At 45.8% G+C, this 26,792-nt stretch overlaps 1 protein-coding gene across 4 annotated transcripts in view; it reads right to left on the minus strand.

Annotated features, from left to right (window-relative positions):
- The window catches only part of DOCK9 (dedicator of cytokinesis 9), a 433,207-nt gene extending 418,728 nt beyond the window's left edge, over positions 1–14,479 (minus strand). For 3 of the 4 annotated variants that reach the window (XM_073614422.1, XM_073614424.1, XM_073614413.1), the window contains exon 1: positions 14,084–14,479. In XM_073614422.1, the coding sequence (XP_073470523.1) occupies positions 14,084–14,206 (123 nt within the window). In that variant the 5' untranslated portion in view covers positions 14,207–14,479. The remainder of the gene's footprint in view (positions 1–14,083) is intronic. The other variant, XM_073614418.1, reaches the window with a different exon arrangement.
- Between the last annotated feature and the right edge of the window lie 12,313 nt (positions 14,480–26,792).

Consider the following 26,792-nt stretch of genomic DNA (forward strand, 5'->3'; position numbering starts at 1 on the left):
TTTTAGAGACATCTGTGCAGGTTTCAATGTAAATCAAATAATGCAAGGATAGTAGCGCTAACAATGCGAGTATAAAGATGATAATGAATATATTAAAAAAACGTATTGTAAATACTGGGTGAATAAACATCAAAAAGTAAACAATCGTATGATAAACGTGCATAAGCACAATAAAAAATAAGTGAGAAAGTCCAAAAGTGTGAACTTCAAATTATGATGCAGAAAAAAGTCCACAAAAATTGAAGAGTGACTGAATAGAAATCCTTCCTGTTTGAAGTGACAAAGTGAAAGAAACAAGTTGCCTGTAGTCACTCTTAAGAGAATCTTCAGAGGTAAGTAGATGGATACTCTTACCAACTGAGATGGACACACGTGTCATACGACAGTGGGTCAGTAAGGCTTGGAATCCCAAAGGATCTGGAACCTATGCTGTATACAGGAGGTGATAAACAGGAAGGATTTCCATTCAGTCACTCTTCAATTTTTGTGGACTTTTTTCTGCATCATAATTTGAAGTTCACAATTTTGGACTTTCTCACTTATTATTTTTTATTGTGCTTATGCACATTGATCATACGATTGTTTACTTTTTGATGTTTATTCACCCAGTATTTACAATACGTTTTTTTAACATATTCGTTATCTTTATACTCACATTGTTAGCGGTACACTATCCTTGCATTATTTGTTTTGGACTTTGAGTGTTGGCGGATTTTATTTCTTACATTTCCTTTGAAGTATAGCGTAGTGTTTTCACCCCACATTTATCTATTATTTCAATGTAAATCGCAGCCCAAAATCGCAAAAAAGTAGTACAGAAACTACTTTTTGAAATCAGTGTGGTGCCGCAAATGCTGCGTCGCAACATACCAATGTGAACCAGGGCTTAGAGAATCTATGCATTACTTTTCTCCAAACAATACTAAAGCGGAATTAAACTCCACATTTAAAAAAAAAAAAAAAACAAACAAACAAACATGCCCCCAGAAGCTGTTAGTATGCAAAGCATAATGCAGGCGTGTCCAAAGTCCAGCCCGCGTTACGGTTTCAAACAGCCTCACTAGAGATAGAGCTATCTTTTGTGGCCCCCAACGAATCCCCAAGCGTCACGGGGGCCCCAAAAATATATATGCAGATTCCTGCTGTGCCCGAGTGGAAGGAGGGGGCAGGCGCCACCGGATTACACAGAGCGGCGATCTCCTGTGTACCCGGCAATCAGTCACACACGGTCCCACCTCCTGGCCCAGGACTGGACCACTGTTCCGTCTATCATCGGCAGGACTGTGACTGATCGTCGGGTACACAGGAGATTGCGGCGCTGTGTAATCCGGCACTGACAAGGCTACATTAATGGGCAGTGAGGAGGCTGCTGATGGGCACTGTGCAGGCTGCATTAATGGGCAATAGAGAGGTTGCTGATGGGCACTGATCAGGCTGCATTGATGGATTGTGACCTTTTTTTTGCTTCAAAGTTCTTCAAGTTTAAAGTTTAAAGTTTTTTCCTGAAACTTCCCTGTGCGTGTTACATGCCAATAAACATGGTATATCCAAATAACACGCCGGAGCTCATCAGTGAGAGGCGCTTGGGGATTCGTTGGAGATAGATACATATCTCTATCAAAATAACACGCCCAAGCTCATCTCTTCACCACACACAGCCACAGAGGCGAGAGAATTCTTGTTGGGCAATGTATTAGTGCTCGAAAGAACACACTTAGACCAAATTTTATTGGTTCAAAGAATGTCAGGCAAAATGGTCGGCCCTTGCGCATGTTCACAATTAAATCTGGCCCTCTTTGAAAAAGTTTGGACACCCCTGGCATAATGACTTGCCTGTCAAATAATCATGTCATTGTACTGACATTCAATGTGTTAGTATGGCTATCTGCAAGTTTTTTTTTTTCATTCAGCCTGCTGGGATGCATGAAAAAAAAAAAAAAAAAAAAAAAAAACTTTCTATGTGTACCAAGCCTTAAGCCTGGTACTCACCAATAGTTTTTTATTTATTCAACACCAAAAAAACTGACAGCTCCGGCCAGGTTAGTCCGGTACACCGCCCCCCACCCAGAACAACTCTGGAGCCAGTCAGCTGCTGATTTTCCAACATGCCAAAATGACCAGCTTCTGTTGGACCGGCTTAAATACACATTTCACATACTCATTTTTATTGAACTTGCTGATGTCTCCTGACATTCGGCTCATGTGTACTAGGCATTAGTGTGGATGGGAAAATTAACTGAAGAGCTAACTGAGAAAGGCTTATGCCCCGTACGCACGATCAGATTTTCCAACAAATGTTGGATGTGAGCTTGTTGGTGGAAAGTCCGACCGTGTGTATGCTCCATCCAACATTTGTTGTCGGACTTTCTGCCAAATGTTGACTAGCAGGTTCTCAAATTTTCCGCCAACAAATGTTTGTTGTTAGACTTCCCGATTGTGTGTACACAAGTCTGTCGGACAAAAGTCCACGCATGCTCAGAATCAAGTACAAGCCGGAGATATATCTAGCGTTCATAATGGAGATATCAGGTACGTCTTGTACGTCACTACGTTCGTAATTGTTGGCCAACATTTGTGTGACCGTGTGTATGCAAGACAAGTTGGAGCCAACATCCTTCGAACAAAAATACAAGATTTTGTTGTTGGAAAGTCTGATCGTGTGTACGGGGCATTAGACTTTACTTCTGTCCAGCTCAAACTTCTGTGTAAGGTGCCTTCTAAAGACAGACTGCAGATTCAAACATCATGAAAGAAATGAATGGAAAGAAATGGCAGACAAATCATTTACCTTATGCAGGTATTAAATAATACCTGGAAAGCTAGTTTAACACGTAATAGTTAAATCACCAGCATACTACGCAATACATAGCAGCGACAGGATATGAGGGATCATTCGACTCACCGTATGACAAACTCCCTAACAAAGTGCACAGCAACAAGTACATACACATCCCTCCTGCTGTAATTCAAGTGTGGCTCCTTTGTAGTCACAAAAATGAATAGTACGCTTCCAGTCAACCTAGTGATCTGATGTCCTAATAAAGTACAAGGTTACTAGTGAACAGTGAGCTATTTAGGAGTGCTAGTACTTCCTGGACAACAGTTGCCCATACACTCCGACTTATCTTCTACTGCCACAGGTTAGGTTAGCACTCTCATCATTATCTTAGGAAAGCTTTAGAATGTTTTTTTTAATGTGTATATTATATCCCCTCAAGGATACATCATGGAAAAAGAAACAATGTGTACTAGATGTTAATGTGTCATTTCTTTCATTCCCATCAAAATAGCAGAAGAAAAAAAAAGAACCAACAGAGCACATTACATGAAGTTTATAACTATGTAAATGCAAAAATTAGGAGCATGGCAACAAAAAGCAATACACAAATACAATTTAAACCTGTTAAAAAAATAAATGGAAAAAGTTGCCTGGTAACTTTCAGCAATGCTAATGCCTCTTATTATACATACATCACTGGCGTGGGCACATCAGATCACTTAGGTTTGTGATATTTAGGCCTCATGCAGACTGAACATTTTTCTGCTGCTCCTAGGGGCGTCTTTACAGAGATCGGGTCGTGCCGTGTCCTCGCAACACAGCGTGGCCGCATTTGCAAGTGATTAACCACTTCAGCCCCGGAAGGATTTACCCCCTTCCTGACCAGAGCACTTTTTACAATTTGGCACTGCGTCACTTTAACTGCTAATTGCGCGGTCATGCAATGCTGTACCCAAACGAAATTTGCGTCCTTTTCTTCCCACAAATAGAGCTTTCTTTTGATGGTATTTGATCACCTCTGTGATTTTTATTTTTTGCACTATAAATGGAAAAAGACCGAAATGTTTGAAAAAAAATGATATTTTCTACTTTTGGTTATAAAAAAAAATCCAATGAACTCAATTTTAGTCATACATTTAGGCCAAAATGTATTCAGCCACATGTCTTTGGTAAAAAAAAATGTCAATAAGCGTATATTTATTGGTTTGCGCAAAAGTTATAGCGCCTACAATCTAGGGTACATTTTCTGGAATTTACACAGCTTTTAGTTTATGACTGCCTATGTCATTTCTTGAGGTGCTAAAATGGCAGGGCAGTACAAACCCCCCCCAAATGACCCCATTTTGGAAAGTAGACACCCCAAGGAAATTGCTGAGAGGCATGTTGAGCCCATTGAATATTATTTTTTTTTTTTTGTCCCAAAAGATTGAATAATGACAAAAAAAAAAAAAAAATTACAAAAAGTTGTCACTAAATGATATATTGCTCACACAGGCCATGGGCCTATGTGGAATTGCACCCCAAAATACATTCAGCTGCTTCTCCCGAGTATGGGGACTTTTTGGGAGCCTAGCCGCGTACGGGGCCCCGAAAACCAATCCCCGCCTTCAGGATTTCTAAGGGCGTAAATTTTTTTATTGCACTCCTCACTACCTATCACAGTTTTGAAGGCCATAAAATGCCCAGATGGCACAAAACTCCCCCAAATGACCCCATTTCGGAAAGTAGACACCCCAAGCTATTTGCTGAGAGGCATGTTGAGTCCATGGAATATTTTATATTTTGACACAAGTTGTGGGAAAGTGCCAGTTTTTTTTTTTTTTTTTTTTCGCACAAAGTTGTCACTAAATGATATATTGCTCAAACATGCCATGGGAATATGTGAAATTACACCCCAAGCTATTTGCTGAGAGGCATGGTGAGTATTTTGCAGCTCTCATTTGTTTTTGAAAATGAAGAAAGACAAGAAAAAAAATTTTTTTTTTCTTTTTTCAATTTTCAAAAAACTTTGTGACAAAAAGTGAGGTCTGCAAAATACTCACTATACCTCTCAGCAAATAGCTTGGGGTGTCTACTTTCCAAAATAGGGTCATTTGGGGGGGTTTTGTGCCACCTGGGCATTCCATGGCCTCCGAAACTGTGATAGGCAGTGAAGAGTGAAATCAAAAATTTACGCCCTTAGAAAGCCTGAAGGCAGTGATTGGTTTTCGGGGTCCCGTAAGCGGGTAGGCTCCCAAAAAGTCCCACACATGTGGTATCCCCGTACTCAGGAGAAGCAGCAGAATGTATTTTGGGGTGTAATTTCACATATTCCCATGGCATGTTTGAGCAATATATCATTTAGTGACAACTGTGCAAAAAAAAAAACAAAAGTGTCTTTTTCCCGCAACTTGTGTCACAATATAAAATATTCCATGGACTCGACATGCCTCTCAGCAAATAGCTTGGGGTGTCTACTTTCCAAAATGGGGTCATTTGGGGGGGGATTTGAACTGTCCTGGCATTTTATGCACAACATTTAGAAGCTTATGTCACACATCACCCACTCTTCTAACCACTTGAAGACAAAGCCCTTTCTGACACTTTTTTGTTTACATGAAAAATTTTTTTTTTTTTTTGCAAGAAAATTACTTTGAACCCCCAAACATTATATATTTTTTTTAAAGCAAATGCCCTACATATTAAAAATGGTGGGCGTTTCATTTTTTTTTTTTTTTTCACACAGTATTTGCGCAGTGATTTTTCAAACGCATTTTTTTGGGAAAAAACACACTTTTTTAAATTTTAAACACACTATATTGCCCAAATGTTTGATGAAATAAAAAAGATGATCTTAGGCCGAGTACATGGATACCAAACATGACATGCTTTAAAATTGCGCACAAACGTGCAGTGGCGACAAACTAAATACATTTTTAAAAGCCTTTAAAAGTCTTTACAGGTTACCACTTTAGATTTACAGAGGAGGTCTACTGCTTAAATTACTGCCCTCGATCTGACCTTCGCAGTGATACCTCACATGCATGGTGCAATTGCGGTTTACATTTGACGCCAGACCGAAGCTTGCGTTTGCCTTTGTGCGAGAGCAGGGGGGGACAGGGGTGCTTTTTTTTTTTTTTTTCTTTATTATTTTTTTGCTTTTTTATTTTTAAACTGTTCCTTTCATTTTTTTTTTTAAATAATTTTTATTGTTATCTCAGGGAATGTAAATATCCCCTATGATAGCAATAGGTAGTGACAGGTACTCTTTTTTGAAAAAATTGGGGTCTATTAGACCCTAGATCTCTCCTCTGCTCTCAAAGCATCTGACCACACCAAGATCGGTGTGATAAAATGCCTTCCCAATAGCGCTGTTTACATCCGGCAAAATCTAAGTCATAAAATGCTCGTAGCTTCCGGTTTCTTAGGCCATAGAGAGGTTTGGAGCCACTCTGGTCAGCTCTATGGTCAGCTGGCTGAATCACCGGCTGCATCCTCAGGTTCCTGATGGGACAGGAGAGCCAGAGAAAAACATGGAAGATTGGGGGGGGGGGGCATTCCCTCCCACTGCTTGTAAAAGCAGTCCAGAGGCTAATTAGCCGCTAGGATTGCTTTTACATGAAAGCCGACAGCTGGCTGAAAAGAATGATACCAAGATGATACCTAAACCTGCAGGCATCATTCTGGTATAACCACTCAAAGTCCAGCAACATACCAGTACGTTGCTGGTCCCTGTTGGGCATATATTGTAATCTTTTTTTTTTTCAAGCAGCCTGTGGGCTGAACGAAAAAAAAGAGATTGATCGGTGGGTATGCCCACCATTAGAATACCTCCCTTCATCCACCCACTTCTAATGATAGGCATACATGCACCATTTATATATGCCGAAGCATGGGGGCATCCTCCCGCAAAAGGTAGGAGCTCCTCCGCCCCTGCTGCCCCCATGCTTCAGCATATATCACCTCCGCTGGAGTCACGGCTTTATATATCGTGGGAGCAAACGCTGTTGCTGTCAAGATAAATAAATCCGCGCTGCAGCTGAATGGCGTACCGGAAGACAAAAAAATGGTTAACAATAAAACACAGTAAACAGTAATGTATAAAAAATTGCATACCTGAAGAGCAAACATGATAAAACATAATGACAATAAAACATTGCAGAATAGAACACAGTAAAAAAGAGCAGAACAATAGAGAGAGAATAGAGAGAGAGAGAACAATAAAACGACAATTTTTTTGTGTTTTTTGTTTTTTTTTTTTTTTGTTTTTTTTTTACACTTTTTTTGTAACTGTAACCGGTTCCAGGTTCGGGTCTCTCAAATTACGATGCATCTTGAGAGACCCTGTGAAAGTGTGCCTAGTCTGTGCAATGCTGTACCCTACGCTAATACCCAACTAGTGTATGGTAGCGTTCAAAACATTCACCAATGCAAAGACCAGGATTGTCAGGACAGGAGGGACAATAATAGCGGGTGTCACGCCTATATCCGCACTTGCTGCAGACACAACATCTTTTTTGGGGGGGTTCGCTGGGTAGGGGTACTCGGGAGGACATAAAGAAAATGCCTCTCATGCAGTCGACTGCATTTGGTTGGGGGATGTGAATGGGGGAAGTACGGGCGCTGCAGAAGTGGTGGGTTCCCAATTAGGATTGGCAGCAGGAAGGGCATTATGGGCATGACGGGCCTGTGTTTGTCTTCTTCTTGGTGGCACCGGGACACTACTTGTGCTTGCCACCTCACCAGCTTGAACTGCACTTATGGGACTCGCCATGTCACCAAGTGTTACTGCAGTGCTGGTTTGACTACGACCGGGGTGTACTAGGCCACTGGTGCTTGCCAGTTCACCAAAACGCTACCAAAAAAACTGTTAGCGGTCGCAGGGATCAGGCCTGACTCTGCGAACGCTGCGGTTATGCGTTTAGTGTTTTCTAAGTGACAGTGATCGATCGATACTGCACTTGGGTGGGGTGGGCTGGGCTGGGCGAAGGGGCAAAACGCAGGTGCTAGCAGGTATCTGGGCTGATCCCGCTAACACTGCGTTTTTGGGAACCCTAAACTGCTGGGGACGCTAGTATAGATCTGATCGGATCAGATATTGATCCGTTCAGATACTATACCACTAAGGGAGGTGTACGGTGCGTGCGTGGGTGTTATCAGTACTGGCACTAACCTGACGCTGCCTGGGGGCGACGCAGACCCTATCTGACCCTAAAATCTAAGTTATATCACCGCCGGGCAATCAGGGGGCTAAACCTTTATTCGGTAATAAACGGCGGGTGCCCTGACACTATAAAAAATAAACGAACTAACCAGCGTCACCTTAACAGTTATACGGTGATCACTGGTGAAAGGGTTTAACTAGGGGGCAATCAAGGTGTTAAAACCTTTATTAAGTAGTATATAGGGGTCCCGGACGCTATAAAACGCTGACAGCGAACCTAATATTTACGTCCCTAACTAGCGTCACCAGTGACGCTAATGCAGCGATCAGAAAAACGATCGCTTAGTGACACTGGCGACAGGGGGGGGGTTAACGGAGTTAAAACTTTATTGGGGGGGTTAGGGGGGTACCCTAGACCTAAAGGGGGCTAACACTAACTGCCCTACCACACTAACTGTCACAAACTGACACCAATGCAGTAATCAGATAAAAAAAAAAAAAAAAACTGCTTGCTGTCACTGTGACGGGGGGGGGGGGGGGGGGGGGGGGGTGATAAGTATGCCTGGCATGTTCTACTGCGTGTGTATATATGTGTTGTGCACTCACCTCGATGTCTTCTCTCCTCGGCGCCGGAGCGGGAAAATCACTTCCTCTGCTGCTGTTTACTATACAGCAGCAGAGGAAGGATTTCACTGGCTGGGAGCGATCGCGGGGGGGGGGGGGGGGTTGGGGGGCGCCACGAATGGATGGCCTCCCCCTCACTTCTGATCACTCCCAGACAGAAGCTGACCACCACAGGCACCAGGGGGGGGTCCCGATAGGACCCCCTGCCCGCGGGTGGCAGATCACGTACAGGTATGTGATTTTGCCTGCCCGTGCCTTTCTGCCGCAGTATATCTGTGTGAGGGCGGTCGGCAAGTGGTTAAAGTGATGTAAATGATCACCTTTGTAAGCTATCGGGGAGTGATTATACTCAAGGGGTGCATGCGATTTCAGTAACACGTGTCAGTCCAGACTGCATTTTAAAAAAGGCATGGCAGCCCACTTTTATTAAAAGGAAACAAAATAAAAAAAAAAAATATAACAGCAATTTCCCTCACAGGGGGTTCCACCATTACTGTATTGTTCACTTATTCAGCCTCCTGGCTTACTCACCTTCAGCACCGCTGCTTCAGGCCTCACGCTTGGCCTTTGGGTTGCGCCTCAGGGAGTATGCTCATGCTGCCAGCTGCAACCTCTCTCTCCTAGGGAACACGGGTGTCCTCCTGACACTCACACATAGACGTCATGTCTGCAGGGCGGAGTCCTCCTGACTCCTCAGCCAGATTTCCTGTCTGCCTGGGTGGAGTTGTCTCCAAGTGGGAGCTCTGAGCTCTAAGGCCCCTTTCACACTGGGGCGTTGGCACCATTGGCGGTAAAGCACCGCTATGTGTAGCAGCGCTTTACCATCGTTTTTGCAGGGTTTTCCGCCGCTAGCGGGGTGCTTTTAACCCCTGCTAGCGGCTGAAAAAGGGTTAAAACGACCCGCAAAGCGCCGCTGCCCATTCATTTAAATTGGCAGGAGCAGTGCTCCTTCATCGCTCATAAGATGTTGCTTGCAAGAGATTTAACGTCTGCCAGCCCATCGCCTCAGTGTGAAAGCCCCCCCGTTTTCACACCGAGACTGCAGGGGAGCCATTTTTCAGGCGCTATTTATAGCCCAAAAGCACCTGAAAAACGCTTCAGTGTGAAAGGGGTCTAATCCTGGGAAGAATTTAAACCCAGCCCACAGGTGTGCAATCAGCATGCTGTCTTTGTAAAAACCAGGCTGACAATGCTAAGATTACAACAGTGACACCGGGTCATCTCTTCTGCACGCCTTGTAAAACAACACATTCAGTTTAAGGCTGGGTTCACACTGCTGCGGTGCAGGAACGCAGCGAATTTACTGCGGGTTCCCGCATCGCACCAACTCGCACAGCAGTTCACACTGCCATATGCGAACTGCTGGGGAGTGTCATACAATGTTAATGACACCCCCAGTTCAGCCCGCATATCGCACTGCGAACTGGACAATTCGGACATGTATCAGATCGCATAGGTGTGAACACCCATGCGATCCGATTCTGGTCCGAACAAAAAAAAGGGTCCCTGTGCGAGTTTGGACCCGAATGCGGTGCGATATCAGCCATACTATCTGTATGGCTGATATCGCACAGCACAGACATCGCATGTGATGTGAACAGCAGTGCGCTGCGAATCACATACGATGTCTGCCACCGCAGCAGTGTGAACCCAGCCTAAAACAGAAATGAAAAGGCAAAACATTTGTGTATAGATATAAAATTATAAAAGCCTTTCTCCCCCTTTTTTTTTTTTTTTTAAATAAGTGATCACATTCCCTCTGGTTCTCATCTGCATAAGAGCTAGGGGAGGAGAAACAGTAGCACAATAATCTTCCCACTGAAAAACTGTGCAGGGGGTGTGTGTTAGGACAAATCTGATCATTGGACAGCAGGCTGAGTTCGCAGCACAGCTAGAGAACTGACTAAGGTGCGTTCTCCTACTTAATGTGGTTAGCTTTTAATAGATAGGCAGAAGGGACTGACAGGGACATCAGGGATTTCACACAAAGGAAGCAATACAAAGAACAGAATATTTTTTCATACAAATACATGGTAAAGCAGGCACATAACAGGAATATAAAAGGTTGGGGTTACTTATTCTTTAATTGCCAGTTGATTTTAAAGGCCAGAATAAATTATTATTCTGGCCAATTAAATTAATTAACCCCCAAGCGCTTAATGCCCCCTATAGGTGTTACACACATTTACAAGTGTCAAGTTTTGTTTTGAACAGATCGTTGCTGCCAGAAAGAAAGGAGTGCAGAACAGTTGGCAAAACGTCCTGCAAGGCATGAGGCTTCAAAGTCACAACTTTACACTGATACAATTGTACCTGTAAATGTAAGTATTGATGTATACAGGCATATACCCACATACGGCCTATTCTCTCATACAGTCCTATGAACAAAATGACGCATCAGCTGGTGCCCCTAAGTACAGATTATTGAAGCCTATTTTTTTCTGTATATCCGTATTCCATGTGCACGAGCCCTAAAGCTTCACCTGTTTCACACTCTCAATCATAAAAAGCAGAGACAATCAACTTTGTAAATGATATGATGTTGAAGAGATCAACTGTGACCAATCAGACATGTTCTATGAACTTCATTACAATGTGTGACTGTCTTTAGAACATAACACCACACTGCCAGAAAACATTCCATGTATCCACAGAACCCCCATGGCAACAAGCAGCAAGCTCAAATACGTCCAGAGCCAACACACAGGTAAGGCCTCAGCCTGCCAATGACATCTACGTATACTGAGCATTCACCTCTGTTTAGATACATTCCAATCAGCTGCACTTAGAGAACAGAACTGTGTGTGCAGGAACATATACTCTGAACGGACAGGAGAAATTCATCTGGGAAACATAAAGCCCAACTCTGGGTACAAAAAAAACCTCTTGCAGTGGAGATCCCCACACTGTACTGGTAAATGCTTGTGAGGTCTAAAGGGTAGAATAAGAGGCTGTATTACTTACCTGGCTCCCTAACTCCAGTGCAGCTTTATTCATCGCAAAGCTTTACTCACAACACTAGAGGGAGTGAGGAATCCAGTATGTAGGTACACCTTCCTCATACAACCCTAGACATAACCAGCATCTAACCCTTGCTGTATGGGGGGGGGGAGGGGTCTTCTTTGTCCTAGAGTAGTACTTTAACTGACCACTGACATCACAAGGGAACAAGAAAAGCAAGTTTTACCTCCATGACCCTCTGATTCTGCAGGCTACTCTGTGCTGCAAGATCAGTCCCACAGCCTCTTCTCCCCTATGCTCTGGTGATTAGATGCCCCTGACACCATCAAGACCGATGCAGAGCCCATAGCCCTGCATTGGATTGTGAGGACTGAGAACAGTCCACCACTGGAACAAAGGGGAGCGTGGTCTGCCTGAGGATTGGGTAAAACTGCTTTTCCCACCCCCTAGACCTAAATGAGCATTTGAAGTAGAGCTAAAGCAAATAACATTTTTGAAAAAAAAGCTATTTTGGCTATACTTCTCCTATGGATCACATGTGTGCAATATGTCCTGCAGTCCTGTGATCTGTTTTCAGCTGACAGCGGGCTTTAGTCACTTAGCAGGTCCGGGCTTGAGAAAGATCCCGACTTTATAGTCAGGATTCACCCAGATCCCTGACTGGCAACTGGCTCAGCCTCTCAGCGATCTACTGAGAGCCTGAGCCAGCCCCTTCCACCTCCTCCACAGCCCAGTGTTCCAGTGAGCGCTGGTGACTGACAGTCCCTAATCTCTGCTCAGAGCGGAGGGGAGAACTAAGCAATCAGCAGTGTTTGATCACTCAGTTCTTGGGGTAGAGCCGGCAGGGGACAGATGCAGCTGGAATCGGTGCTGCAGCCATCTAGGTGAGAATGATTTTTTTCTGCTATCCCCATACTTCTCTTTTAGGTTTTGGATAGAATTGGGGGGGGGGGGGGGTTATAACACCTGTAAGGTTTTTACTACTGTCTGTGTCCCCATTATGGAGAGATTATCTCTCACTTCCTGTTTTGGCTATGGGGCAGGAAGGGAAGGGAAAATCTCCCCAATGGAGCACAAAAAAATGACAGGGGTTATCCAAAGTGAAAAATTTTGCTTTTGGTTCTACTTTAACCCTTGAAATACAGGGGATGGTTTTTACTTTTCCTAGAGTTGGGATTTAAAGGGGAGCTCCAGACTCCCCTCCAAAAAATTAAGTCAGCAGCTACAAATACTGTAGCTGCTGACTTTTAATATTAGGGCACTTACCTGTCCATGTATCCAGCAATGTCCTCACCCACCCATTCAATTGGCTATCAGGTTCTGGCACTGCCATCCTGAGTAAGGGAAACTGGCAGTGAAGCGGTGTGGTTTCACAGCTGGATTCCTACTGCGCATGTGCGAAGAACACAGTGCTCTGTGAATGGGCTGCAGTCTTCTGGGACCTGTGATGTGTCCCAGAAGGCTGCAAGGGAAAGAGGGGAGGGCGAACTTCCAAAACCAGGTACCCTCCCAAAAGGTGCCAAATATGGCAGCGGAGAGGGAGGAGGAGGCAGACAAGCAGAGCTTCCCCTTTTGGGGGGAGCTCTGCTTTAACAAGCATTTAACCCCTGCATTGGTGGGATGGCACTACAAGGGTTGTGCCCATTGTTGGGTGTTAATAAACCGGATAGGCCAGTGGGAATGTAGCCTAATGCTGGCCAATAAAGATGAGCTCAGGTGTGTTCACAAGTCCACATGCCCGCCAGGAAGCTGACACTCCGCAGCATTAATGGCAGGCAGTGAGACATTTCCTGATCCGCGGCTCCACAGATCGGGAAATGTCTCACTACCTGTGATTAGCGCTGCGGAGTGTCTGCTTCCTAGCAGGCGCGAGGTCTTGTGAACACACCCGAGCTATCCTTAGTGGCCATACAAGCCTTTATTATATTACTTGATCAATGTGTTGGAATTGGAAAATAATTAAAAAGCCATAACTTCCCTTCCTATGGATTTAGATCAGATCAGAGTAGAGTAGATAGGCCAAGAAGGAATACTACTGATTGTTGGCACAGAGACCCTTTGGTCATGAAGCCAACTCTATTTCAACCAATCGTGATTGCATGGTGAAAAAATGATGCCATTGATAATTTTTGATCAGATCTTTCAACGACCAATCAAAAATCTATGTGTGGCATATTGACTGAATGGGTGATCACTATGGATTACACCCTATCAGGAGATTGATGGGAAAATAAATGGCTCATTCATGGATGTGTACCACCATAAGGATGATGCCCGGGGGTCTACCCTGACAATGACCAGTGGTGGGATCACTATAGAAGGGGGTGTGTCTGTCCTTATGGAATCGCTCCTCTGACTGCCCCGACCAGCGACATCTGGCTGTGTCCGGTTACAGAGGGGGCGATTCTTTAGGGGTCCTGTCGCTGTCAGTCTATGTAGAAAGTTAGATGGAGGGAGACCCCAGACTTAGTGGGGTGTTGGTGTCAGTCAATGTCATCAGTGTCCCCCCAGTGACAGTGCAATGTAGCCAGCCATGTGGTCACCCCCACACACCACGTGACCCCCCCCCCTCTTACCAGGAGGACGGATCCCCGGACCACCTCAGACACGCTCTGCCGGAGTTCCGCCGCGGTGCCGGGCTTGCTGAGCGCCCGGGTGAACTTGCGAGTCTCCGGGTGGGCTGAGTGATGTGAAGACATATCGGCGGAACCACCATTGACCGGGGCCAGGAGTGTGCGTACAGGCGGGGAGGACTCCCTCCCTCCTTATCCGGACTGTTCATCCGCCGGCACCTGCCTCGCTCATGCCGGGAGCCCAGGGCTCTTCCCCTATTACACACAGCCAAGTGCGCGCCGCCGGCCCACACGGAATTCCCGGGGAACGTTCGGATGACGCTCGCTCCCGTTGGGCTTGCACCGCGCGGGGGCGCGCATTGCTCTGTGTCAAAATTTTCTTCCCAAGGGGCGTGGTTCGGGAGCGCGCGCCGCTGACAAGCGCACACTGGAGCACCTCGCTTGACGTCTCACTTGTTGTGATGACGTCGCTGGCCGCTGGGTGAAGCCCCGGTAGCCATGTTTGTTGAGGGTTGGGGCTGCAATGATACTGCGTAAAGTGTTGAGAACTAGTGAAGTGCAGCGTGGTGCTTATAAATGACGTGTATGGTCGTAGTTATCCCTGTTTCCTCACTAGGTGATTAGTTTGCTGTATGGGGAATGGACTGAGAGGGTTGAGGCCCGCCCCCAGCCAGCCCTGTGCTCTGCTGACACCATGACTGTGGAGGGAGGGCACCTCTGGGACTCCTCACTTCATACTATTGGAAGCCAAATACAAGGCAGCTCTGGAATGGAAGGATATCTACTGATATTGTGCCTACTGGGCACTTTTACCCTCTTCCTGCCCAGGCCAGCTCTCAGCGCTGTCACACTTTGAATGACAATTGTACAGTCATGCAACACTGTACACAGATCACATTTTTATCATTTTTTTCACACAAATAGAGCTTTCTTTTGGTGGTATTTATTCAACGCTGGGTCTTTTATTTTTTGCTAAATAAACAAAGACCGAAAATTTTGAAAAAAATAAAAAATGTCATAGTTTGTTAAAAAATTTTGCAAACAGCTAAATTTTCTCCTTCGCTGATGAGGAGGCACTGACTGGCAGCACTGGTGGGCACTGACTGGCAGCACTGGTGGGCACTGTTGGGACTGCACTGATAATCAGGACACTGGTAATTAGTGCCCTGATTATCATTGTGCATGTCCCTTTTACAGAAGCTGTTTATCGGTTCTCTTCTCCTCTCCTCTTGCTGTCAGCATGAGGAAAAAAGTGCTGATAACTGATTTCTGTTTACATCCGTGATCAGCTGTGATTGGATGCAGCTGATCACGTGGTAAAGAGCTGCTGATTGGCTCTTTACCTCAATATGTGATCACTGCAATCACAGAACGTGCCACACGGGGCCCTATTATGGCTTGCCCAAATATAACAGCATCCCAGAACTAGCTAGCTCCGCTATAGCTGTCATTCGTAAAGTGGTTAAAGAAGTTCTTTAATGATATGTGGGAATGTATAATCATTTTTATGCCCATTCTAAATGGCAATTTAAAATATATATATTTTAAAATACTTTCTTTGCTATTTGTCTCTGCGGCACTTCTGGTCTGGCAGCATAGACAATTTGATCACAAGGCGATTCCCTCAGACTCCTGGGATATCGGCATCATCCATCCCAGCAGTCCATGGGAATCGCCTAATACTGAAACAGCGCCACACGGTGGCATTTCTGCGCAGGCGTGAGATTGGGGGGGGGAGGTGCATGTTGAGTAGCCGCCTGCACAGAATCCCAGGAAATAAAGACAAGTGGGCTTCAGATGCCCACAACTGCAATGGACCCTGCCTGCTTCCGAGATCAAGTTAAATTTGTAGTATCGAAATATTAAAGTAGATGTGGTAGCAATGATGAGGGAGCAATTTGAAAAAAAATTGTATTTGGGGACTGGAACTCCGCTTTAGCCACTTGCCAACCAGCTGCCGACATTAAAATGCGTCAGGTTTCCGCGAATTGCCATAGCTGTACGCCGGCCCTTTAAACAGCTCTAGTAGGCACCCACCCGCTGCACGGCAGGGGACACGATGCGCGTAGCCAGCGGCCGCAATGTCTGCTAGTCAAGCGCGATCACGGGCACGAGAGCCAGAACGGGGATGTGTGTGTGTAAACACACACATTCCCATTCTGAGAGGAGAGACAGATCGTCTGTTCCTACTAAGTAGGAACAGACGATCTGACACCTCCTCTAGTAAGTCACATCCCCATACAGTTAGAAACACACATGAGGGAACAAATTTACCCCTTTGATTGCCCCCTAGTGTTAACCCCTTCCCTACCAGTGACATTTACACCGTAATCAGTGCATTTTTATACCACTGATCCCTGTATAAATATCAGTGGTCCCAAAAATGTGTCAAAAGTGTCCGATCTGTCCGCCGCAATGTCGCAGTCTCACTAAAAGTCGCAGATCGCCGCCATCACTAGTAAAAATAAATACAAAAATAAAAATGTCATAAATCTATCCCCTATTTTGTAGAAGCTATAACTTTTGCACAAACCAATCAATATACGCTTATTGTGATTTTTTTTTTACCAAAAATATGTAGAAGAATATATATCGGCCTAAACTGATGAAGAAATTTGTTTTTTTACACTTTGTTTGGGATATTTATTATAACAAATAATATAAAATATTGTTTTTTTTTCAAAATTGTTGATCTTTTTTTGTTTATAGCGCAAAAAATAAAAACCCCAGAGGTGATCTATTAACATCAAAAGAAAGCTCTATTTGTGGGAAAAAAGGACGTCAATTTTGTTTGGGTACAGTGTAGCACAACCACGCAATTGTCAGTTAAAGCGACGCAGTGCCGTATATAAAAAAAAATGGCCTGGTCATTAAGGGGGAAATTCTTTTCTTCCTTAAGTGGTAAAAGTCAGCAACTACAGTTTTTAATAAACTGACACTCGCTTGTCCAGGGATCCAGCGCTGTCCTCACCCGAGCCGGTTCTTTACCGGTCTTTGGTCACTTGCAGCTTCACAGCCGGATGCCCTCTGCACATGGTCAAGCCGCATTGCGCTGCTTTGTGAACGGTCCCACAGTTTTCTGCATCCTGTGACATGTCCTAGAAGATCAGGGAGGAGAACTTCCGCTCCGATTGCTGCAAGCAAAGTGGGTGTGGGTACCTGTCAAAACGAGGTACCTGTTCCCCGCCTCCCCAAACAAAAACAAAAAAAAAACAGATGTGGCAGAGGAGGAAGAAGAGCAGAACTTTCCCTTTTAGGTTAAAAAAAGAAAGAGGAAAAGGCTGGGACTTTGTGTGAGGCACACTGCTACATAACATAGTATGAACCAATCAGCGTCAACATTGTTTATTAATACAAAAGGCAAACAAGACATGGTAGCATAATAAAATGATTAAATTGCATAGTAAATAATGGGTAACATATAAACCTTATATTGCAATCAATATATAGTACACATTAAGCTTAAAATAAAACCTGATAGATCTAGGAATGTAAGCCATATGAGGGAGGTTTTGGCGCCATAATGCCAAGCGTCGGGTTGAGCTCAGACGATGGCGCCACCCTCCCTCCTCACGCGGCGTGTCGTTGGTGGTTGCCCTTAGTCTATTGGCCACTATTTCCATCACATGCACCGCGCCTTTACTCTTGGTACGTACACCTTTCCCTATTATTTAGTTTCTCATGTCTACCCTTTTATCACTGTTCCAGGTATCTCATACCCCTTCACACCATACCCTATCCACCAGGTGGTTTGTCACCTTATCACTTATTTCACTATTCCTGCTTCACTCTGTCACCTTTATACACCAATCCATTTGGTTGTATTATACCGTTCACTTTTTTCTTACATTCAGTTCTTTACTCCATGGGCCACTATGCTCAGTTATCACCAGCTCTATGGCAATTTGTTTTCACCTTTTTTGGTTTACCCACGGTACTCCTATTTTTTTCTTTTCATTCCACTCATTTTTATGCCCACTTGGGGGTGCTTTCTCTCTCCAGCACTTAGTTGCTATTACTAGCTCATTGTTCCAATACTTATCTTTACAGAGATTCTTCGGAACTAGCTACAGTATGACTACTATACATTACCACATATTACAGCTTAAGTACTGGAGAACCTTATCTACATATTTTTCTTCTGGCTGCTAGTGCCTACGCCATGCCTCAGGGCTATACTGTCTCAGTTTCCGGGGATAACATTATATCTAGCATTACTCCATTATGGTTACCATTTACAACTTTACCTCTATATACGACTAGGTAAGAGTGGTTGGGATCCTTGTTTGCTCCCCCTCTTTCCTTTTTATTCCCTATTTTGCACCAATCCATTGTTGTTTAGTTATATGCTACTACTACAATCTGGCTTACATTCCTAGATCTATCAAGTTTTATTTTAAGCTTAATGTGTACTATATATTGATTGCAATATAAGGTTTATATGTTACCCATTATTTACTATACAATTTTATCATTTTATTATGCTACCATGTCTTGTCTGCCTTTTGTATTAATAAACAATGTTTACACTGATTGGTTCATACTATGTTATGTAGCAGTGTGCCTCACACAAAGTCCCAACCTTTTCCTCTTTTTTTCCAAATAATCAGGGATGGAGGTAAATCGCAGTTATTGCCCCATATAAAGTCCCAACCCCAATTCCTTTTCAAGTTCCCTTTTAGGTTAAGTTCCACTTTAGGCTAGATTCACACATGTCTGGCTGCAGTCTGCAGCCCGGAGTCCGGTGAGGTTTTGTTCTACGGTTCAGGTGCAAATTTTTACTTAAATTCACACCCAAACAGGACCTGAAATCGCACAGGACCCTTTTAAAAAACGGACCGCTCCAATGAAAGCCAGTCCGGTTCACATGATAAAAACGCATCCTATTTGCATATATGTGACCCGAGCCGTAAAGTCATATCATATTAGCGCTGCCGTCACACTTGTGTAGCGCATGTACAGAACGCAAGTAACGCTTGCAGTGCCATTTATTGTTTTTTTTAAATCCAAACTTTTTTTATTGAGTTCAAAGAATATCTGAACATTACAAAGTATACAAATCAGTAATTTCCTATCAAATACCTTAATTTTCCTTTCCTGATAGACTCCATGGCAGCATACGTATGGGTTAACCCCACCTCCACTCCTCCCCTATAGGACCCCACTCCCATAATCTTTGCTCTGAGCCAGAGGCCGAGTTCCGTAACTAGCCTTCTCCGGACACTGGGTGGGGAACTCCTGCTGCCATTGAGTCTATCAGGAAAGGAAAATTATGGTAAGTATTTGATAGGAAATTTTCAGTTTTCCTGACAGACACCATGGCAGCATACATATGGGAACTAACTAGCCATACACCCAATGGGCGGGCAATGCTAACCCAAAGGCTTTAATTTGTACCATTAACAGACAGGACCTGCAAGTCAAAATAAACAGTGGATAAGGAAGCAGGCGCTACACAAAGGTATTGATTTAGGACCACAAGGCCGGCTTAGATTACGTTGGGAACCACATGCTGCCCCAGATGTAGACCTACTCCTGGTCGAGTGAGCAGTCCCTACCACCAAAGGAGCCAAGCCCTTGGCTCTTTGGGCCTGTTTGTTAGGTACCTGGTAGTTGAGCCCAACTGGTAGAAGAAGGCCTCTCTTACAGCGCTGGTTCAGGACCCACTGGAGTGGGAACAGTGGTCTCTTGAGCACAGTGGGTAGGAGTGCCTGGTGCAGGTTCTTGCACGGGGCCGGCACAGGAGCTGAGAAGAAGTCCCTCTGGGATGGCTGGGCTGCAGGTGCTGGCAGGCTGAAGCGGATCAGTAAGCAGACCGGTAGGTGGTATGGCAGCAGCAGAACCTGGAGCTGGATAAGGAGGCTGGGAAGCAGCGTCACAGGACACAGGCAAAAGAAGAGTCAGACAGTCCGTTTGGTAGGAGATCAGGCAGGTATTGGCATAAGGATAATCGCAGAGTAGTCAGGCAGGCAGGCAGGTGTTCGGCAACAGGTAACAAGAGTTAAAGCAGAGTCAGGCAAGCTGGGTCAGATTGGAGATAGCAGAATGGTCAAACGTAGCCAGGTCAATAACAGATACAACAACAGGCAGGATACAGGAACACAGGTGCAGAGCTGCAGACGAACAGCAACTCATGGGTGCAACTGACACTCTTTTAAAGAGCCCTTGGCGCCAAACAGCGCCGGCACCCCCCGGTGGAGAATTCAACTGTAACACCCTGGGCAAGCCCCGCGTGCGCACGCGCGCACGCATGTTCGCCCGACGGGCACCGGCACATCCCTGACATTGCCCCCTCCCAACGGGCAGCCTCCGGATGCCCAGGTAACTCTTTTTTTCAGGGTGAGCAGAAAAATAAGCATGAATCAAACGTTTAGCGTGAATATTGCTGTCAGGCTCCCATGAATTATTTTCTGGTCCATACCCCCTCCATTTTATCAAAAACTGTACTTGCCCCAGTCTTTTCCTGCAATCGAGGATGGCCTCCACCTCATACTCCTCATTTCTGTCCACCAAGACAGGTTCGGGGACCCTGGTACCCCTATCAGGAAAAGGATCAGGCGCGGCAGGCTTTAGCAGCGACACATGAAATACAGGGTGAATTTTAAGTGAATCAGGTAAACACAGTTCATAGGATACTTCATTAATCTTCCTTTTCACCGGGAAAGGCCCAATAAACTTAGGAGCAAACTTCTTGGAAGGACAAGTCAATTTAATATTATTGGTAGACAGCCATACCTTATCGCCCAGATGAAGGTTTAGGTCCCCTCTTCTCTTTTGATCGAAGCTCCTTTTACTGTCTGCTTGTGCCTTGGATATCGCTTCCTGTAGTATCTGGTTATTGTGGCTGAGAAACTGAAAAGTGTCCTGGACCGCTGGAACTGAGGATTCTGGAAGAAAATCAGGTAAAAAGGATAAGTGAAAACCATAATTGGCAAAGAAGGGAGACTGACCGGTGGCAGAGTGGCTGGCATTGTTATAAGCGAATTCCGCTAGGGGCAGCAGGGATACCCAATCATCTTGTACAAAAGATGTAAAACACCTAATGTACTGCTCCAAAGTCTGATTTGTCCTTTCCGTTTGCCCGTTAGTTTGGGGATGATATGCTGAGGACAGGGCTAGTTCAATCTTCAGGATCTCACACAGGGCCTTCCAGAAGCGTGAAGTGAACTGCACCCCCCTATCAGATACTATATTTGCAGGAACTCCGTGCAGCCTGACAATCTCCTTCTTGAACACACGGGCCGTCTCCACAGCAGAAGGTGTCCCCTTTAAGGGCACGAAATGGGCCATTTTAGACAGGCGGTCGATGACCACAAAGATCGCTGAACATCCCTCAGAGCATGGTAGTTCAACTATAAAGTCCATTGCTATCATCCTCCAGGGTCTATCTGGTACTGGCAAGGGCCTCAACAGCCCCCAGGCTCGGTTCCTTGAGGTTTTATTCTGGATACAAACAGGGCAAGAGCTGACATACTTCCTGCAAAACTCCTTCAGATTAGGCCACCAGAACGTGCGTTGCACGAGTTCAAGAGTTTTACGAACCCCAAAATGTCCTGCAAGTGGATGGTCCTGAAGTAGAGTCAGCACCTTGACTCGAACATTCTCTGGAACAAATATTTGACTTCCTCTCCACAACAATCCATCTCGGGGTGTTAAGGTGAATCCTTGAAGGTTCTGGGGATGCCTCCCTGATCAGAGACAGGAGATCCATCTGAAGAAGTAGGAAGTTGTTTGCAGGCAGAATGGTGTCAGGTACGGAAAGGTCTTTAGGGTTATCGAACATGCGCGATAGCGCGTCTGGTTTTATGTTCTTGGTTCCTGGCCGGTATGTGATGTGGAAACAGAAACGTGTAAAGAATAAGGCCCATCGAGCTTGTCGAGGTTTCAGTCGTTTGGCAGATCTTAAATACTTTAAGTTTTTGTGGTCGGTATATATTAGTACCGGATGGACTGCGCCCTCTAACAGATACCTCCACTCCTCCAATGCTGTCTTGATAGCAAGTAGTTCCCGATCACCCACATCGTAATTCCGCTCAGCTGGCGAGAGTTTTCGAGAAAAGAATCCCACGGGATGCATCAGGTCCTTGTTGCCCTGCCGTTGGGAGATGACTGCTCCCACGGCCACTTCGGAAGCATCAACCTCTAGGATAAATGGTAAAGATGGGTCAGGATGACTGAGCATCGGGGCAGAAGTGAAGCGCCTTTTTAACTTTTCAAAGGCCTCCTGAGCCTCCGTGCTCCAGTGAAAACGACAGTTCTGCTTGGTTAGTTGCGTGATAGGTGAGATGATGGCGGAAAACCCCTTAATGAATTTCCTGTAGAAATTTGCAAACCCGATGAAGCGCTGCATGCCTTTCTTGTCCAGGGGAACTGGCCAATCTAGTACGGCGGACACCTTCTGAGGGTCCATTTTGATGCCAGTTGGGGAGATCACTAACCCCAAAAACTGAATGTCCTTTTGTTCAAATTCGCACTTCTCCACTTTAGCGTACAGCCCGTGCAAACGAAGACGACACAAGACTCTGCGAACATTGACTAAGTGACCTGGAGAAAATCAAAATGTCATCCAGATAAATGATTACAAAGATGTCCAGGAAGCCTCTGAATACATCGTTGATCAGATGCTGGAATGTGGCAGGAGCATTACATAGGCCAAAGGGCATGACTAAATACTCATAGCGGCCGAAGCGGGTCCGGAAAACCGTCTTTCACTCATCCCCGGCCCGGATGTGGACCAGGTTGTAGGCTCCTCTTAAATCCAGCTTGGTGAAGATGGTGGCAGATCTCAACTTCTGAAACAGTTCAGGCATCAGAGGCAACGGGTAGCGGTTCTTAACCGTGACTTTGTTTAGCTCCCGATAGTCCACACATGGACAAAGGGTCTGATCCTTCTTGGAGACGAAAAATATTCCGGCACCAGCTAGAGAGGTAGAAGGTCGAATAAATCCTTTTTGGAAATTTTCGTTGATATACAGCTTAAGCGCTTCTTGCTCCTTTTCAGATAATGGGAAAATGCGCCTAAAAGGAATCTCGGCCCCAGGAAGCAGCTCAATCGGGCTATCATAGGGACGATGGGGTGGCAAGGAGTCTGCTCCCTTCTTACTGATCACATCCGCAAACTCCCGGTAGGCCTCCGGAATGGTTTTGAGAAGCTCCTGATCAATGTCCATGCAAAGTAAAGTGGCAGCAGATTTGGAGGGTTCAGGTAAGCAATGTCTTTGACAGTAGGGTGACAGAAACTTGACTTCACCGGTGGTCCAGTTAATGTGGGGGTTATGGGCCCGGAGCCAGGGCATGCCCAAAATGATCGGAAACAATGGAGAGGAGATAACGTCCAGGGTTAGGATTTCTTTATGCTGGGACAAACTGATGACAGGCAGAGGGAGGGTTTCTTGAGAGACTTGTCCAGATTTTATGTGGGACCCATCGGCCAGAAAAACTGAAAGCTTATGTGTCTTGTTTTTCAGGGGAAGATCTTGTTGAGTGGCAAAGGCAGAGTCAATAAAGCAGCTACATGCCCCGGAGTCAATGATGGCGTTGATTTGTATTGTCCTTCCCTGGAGCTGTAACGAGAGAGGGAGAGCAAGTTGAGTTGCATTGGTGATCAAAGCAGATAAACTGGCCGGGGTAGAAGAGAAATATTTACGGATCTTGGCCGGGCAGTTGTTCACGTAGTGGCCTGCTCCACCACAATAAGGGCAAAGGTTTAGCTGGCGTCGGCGTGCCCGTTCTTCTGGAGACAGAGTGGAACGCATTAGTCCTAGCTGCATTGGTTCAGGAGCATCAGGTATTGGGGTGGCCGGGTTTGAGCAGGCAGGAGGTAAGTATCGGGAAGCAGGAACCGGAACTTTTGCGGTCATCCACATGGGGCGTGTTTGCTGGGAGGAACGTTCAAACCGGCGTTCACGGAGGCGTCGGTCAATCTGGATCGTTAAGGCAATAAGCTCCTCAAGGGTATCAGGCATACCAACCCTAGCAAGTTTATCCTTCAGGCTCTCGGATAAACCCATGCGGAACTGATGGCGTAAAGCTGCATTGTTCCATTGAGTGTTCGCGCTCCAGCGTCGAAAGTCCGTGACATAGTCCTCGGCCGGTCTGCGGCCTTACTGGAGCGCGAACAGAGCTGACTCCGCTGTGGCAGTCCGCTGAGGATCCTCGTACAATTGGGCCATGGCTTCAAAGAAGGAAGGCAAGGACTGGATCTGTACAGAGTCAGCTTCAAGCAAGCGGTGGGCCCAAGTCTGAGGTTCTCCTTGTAGGAGGGATATAACAAATCCCACTTTAGTAGCCTCTAAAGAAAAAGTCCGTGGCTGGAGGGCAAAGTAAAGTTGACATGCACTGCGGAAGGCCCGGAACTTGGTTCGATCCCCAGAAAACCTTTCTGGGATGGGGACCCTTGGTTCAGGTGGAAGCATTACCACAGAGGGGGATGAAACAGTCTGTGTTGGGGCAGCCGCTGAAGCAGAAGCCACACCTCCAGGACCACTGAGGTTCAGGACTTGTCCCTCCAGTCTGGTATAGCTATCTTGTAAAGTCTTCACGGCTTGGGTGAGTGCCGCTAAGTGCGTACAGATCTCCTTAAGGGGAGAGGTCTCTCCGGCAGGCTCAGTCATGGCTGTTCGTACTGTTAGGTACCTGGTAGTTGAGCCCGACTGGTAGAAGAAGACCTCTCTTACAGCACTGGTTCAGGAGCCACTGGAGTGGGAACAGTGGTCTCTTGAGCACAGTGGGTAGGAGTGCCTGGTGCAGGTTCTTGCGGGGGCTGGCACAGGAGCTGAGAAGAAGTCCCTGAAGGGATGGCTGGGCTGCAGGTGCTGGCAGGCTGAAGCGGATCAGTAAGCAGACCGGTAGGTGGTATGGCAGCAGCAGAACCTGGAGCTGGATAAGCAGGCTGGGAAGCAGCGTCACAGGACACAGGCAAAAGCAGAGTCAGACAGTCCGTTCGGCAGGAGATCAGGCAGGTATTGGCAGAAGGATAATCGCAGAGTAGTCAGGCAGGCAGGCAGGTGTTCGGCAACAGGTAACAAGAGTTAAAGCAGAGTCAGGCAAGCCGGGTCAGATTGGAGATAGCAGAATGGTCAAACGTAGCTGGGTCAATAACAGATACAACAACAGGCAGGATACAGGAACACAGGTGCAGAGCTGCAGACGAACAGCACCTCATGGGTGCGACTGACACTCTTTTAAAGAGCCCTTGGCACCAAACAGCGCTAGCGTGCACGGGCGTGCGCGGACACGCGGGCACGCTTGGGAGCGCGCCGGCGCCCCCGGAGGAGAATTCAACTGTAACGCCCTGGACAAGCCCCGCGTGCGCACGTGCGCACACGCATGTTCACCTGACGGGCACCGGCACGTCCCTGACACTGTTGGATGGCCTACACAATCATCCTAGATGAGGCAGGTTTTCTCTGTCCTTTCTGGCAAAAAAATGAACAGGCGTTCTGAAGCCTTAAGGAAGCTGTAGCTTGTAGATATGATTCACAATATCTGAGGGATTCCTAAAACTGAAGGAAGGACCTGCTGGGAGTCAACTCAGGATTCCCTTTTAACTAGACATGCACTCTAACCAACTAAGCCACAGCGCGCCCTCTCCCACGTCTAAAGGACGCAAGTTAGAGCTCTAAAGGTTGGCAGAACAATTTCTTGGGTTCCAAGAAAGACTTATGAATCCTTGGGAATTGAGTCAAGCATAGGTAACAGTACCGCTCGACTGGAAAGAACATAAGGAAAGTTCTCCATGACCAGTGAATCAATCTCTGAGGCTTTTTATGCCAACGTGATAGCCAGGAAAAAGGCGACCTTGACAGAGAGGCCTTTAACAGAGACAGCCCTAGAACACTCCGCTCTAATTTCCAAGAGGGATTTAAGAACAAAAGGGAGACTCCATGTGGAAAACCTCCGCTTACTCTGAGGTCTGAGCCTAGCTGCTCCCTTGAAGAATTTTTAGACAGGAAAGGATGCCTAGACAATCAGAAAAACACACAAACTGCTACCATGGAATATGTAATATAAAAGTATACATCACCACACACGGCAAAAATACAGATCTGCAATTCAATCCTGCTTCCATGATCGAACCCTGCCAGGTAGGCTGATCACACCTTACTTGGGGCAGATAGGGCTAAAAGCAGGGCTATCTGGCCATTGCTTCCCTGCCAATGGCCAGGCTTTAGCTTTTCCAGCGCCTCTTCTGTTTGCCTACTCCATTCACTGATAATAGCCAAGGCTTATCTGAGTATCGCGACCTGTCTTCCCAGTGGTCGCCGTTGGCCGGTCTTGATCGCAGAGAGGTAAAAATTCAGGTAGTTGAATACCGAACTGGTCCTTAGAAGGAGGACAAAAAAGAAACCCGGCCTCTGGCTCAGAGCAAAGATTTATGGGAGTGGGTTCCTATAGGGAAGGAGTGGAGGCGGGGTTAACCCATACGTATGCTGCCATGGAGTCTGTCAGGAAATGTATAATTTATTAATAATAATAATAAGTGGTTCTAAGGCTTCATGTACACGGGACCTTTTTACAACCTCTCCTGAACAATTCAACTTGACAGATAGTAACCGACGTTTAAAACGTCCATTTTGCCACGTTTACATGCCGTGTTTAGCGGAGTTTTGCCACGTTTTTGTTTAGGAGCGTTTAGAATAAAAAAATGTTTTAATTAATTTTTTTAAATAGCCAAAAATGAAAAATGCCTGTAAACAAAATGTGGCTAAAC

Source organism: Aquarana catesbeiana, linkage group LG02, assembly GCF_042186555.1.
Source record: "Aquarana catesbeiana isolate 2022-GZ linkage group LG02, ASM4218655v1, whole genome shotgun sequence".
Lineage (NCBI taxonomy): Eukaryota > Metazoa > Chordata > Amphibia > Anura > Ranidae > Aquarana > Aquarana catesbeiana.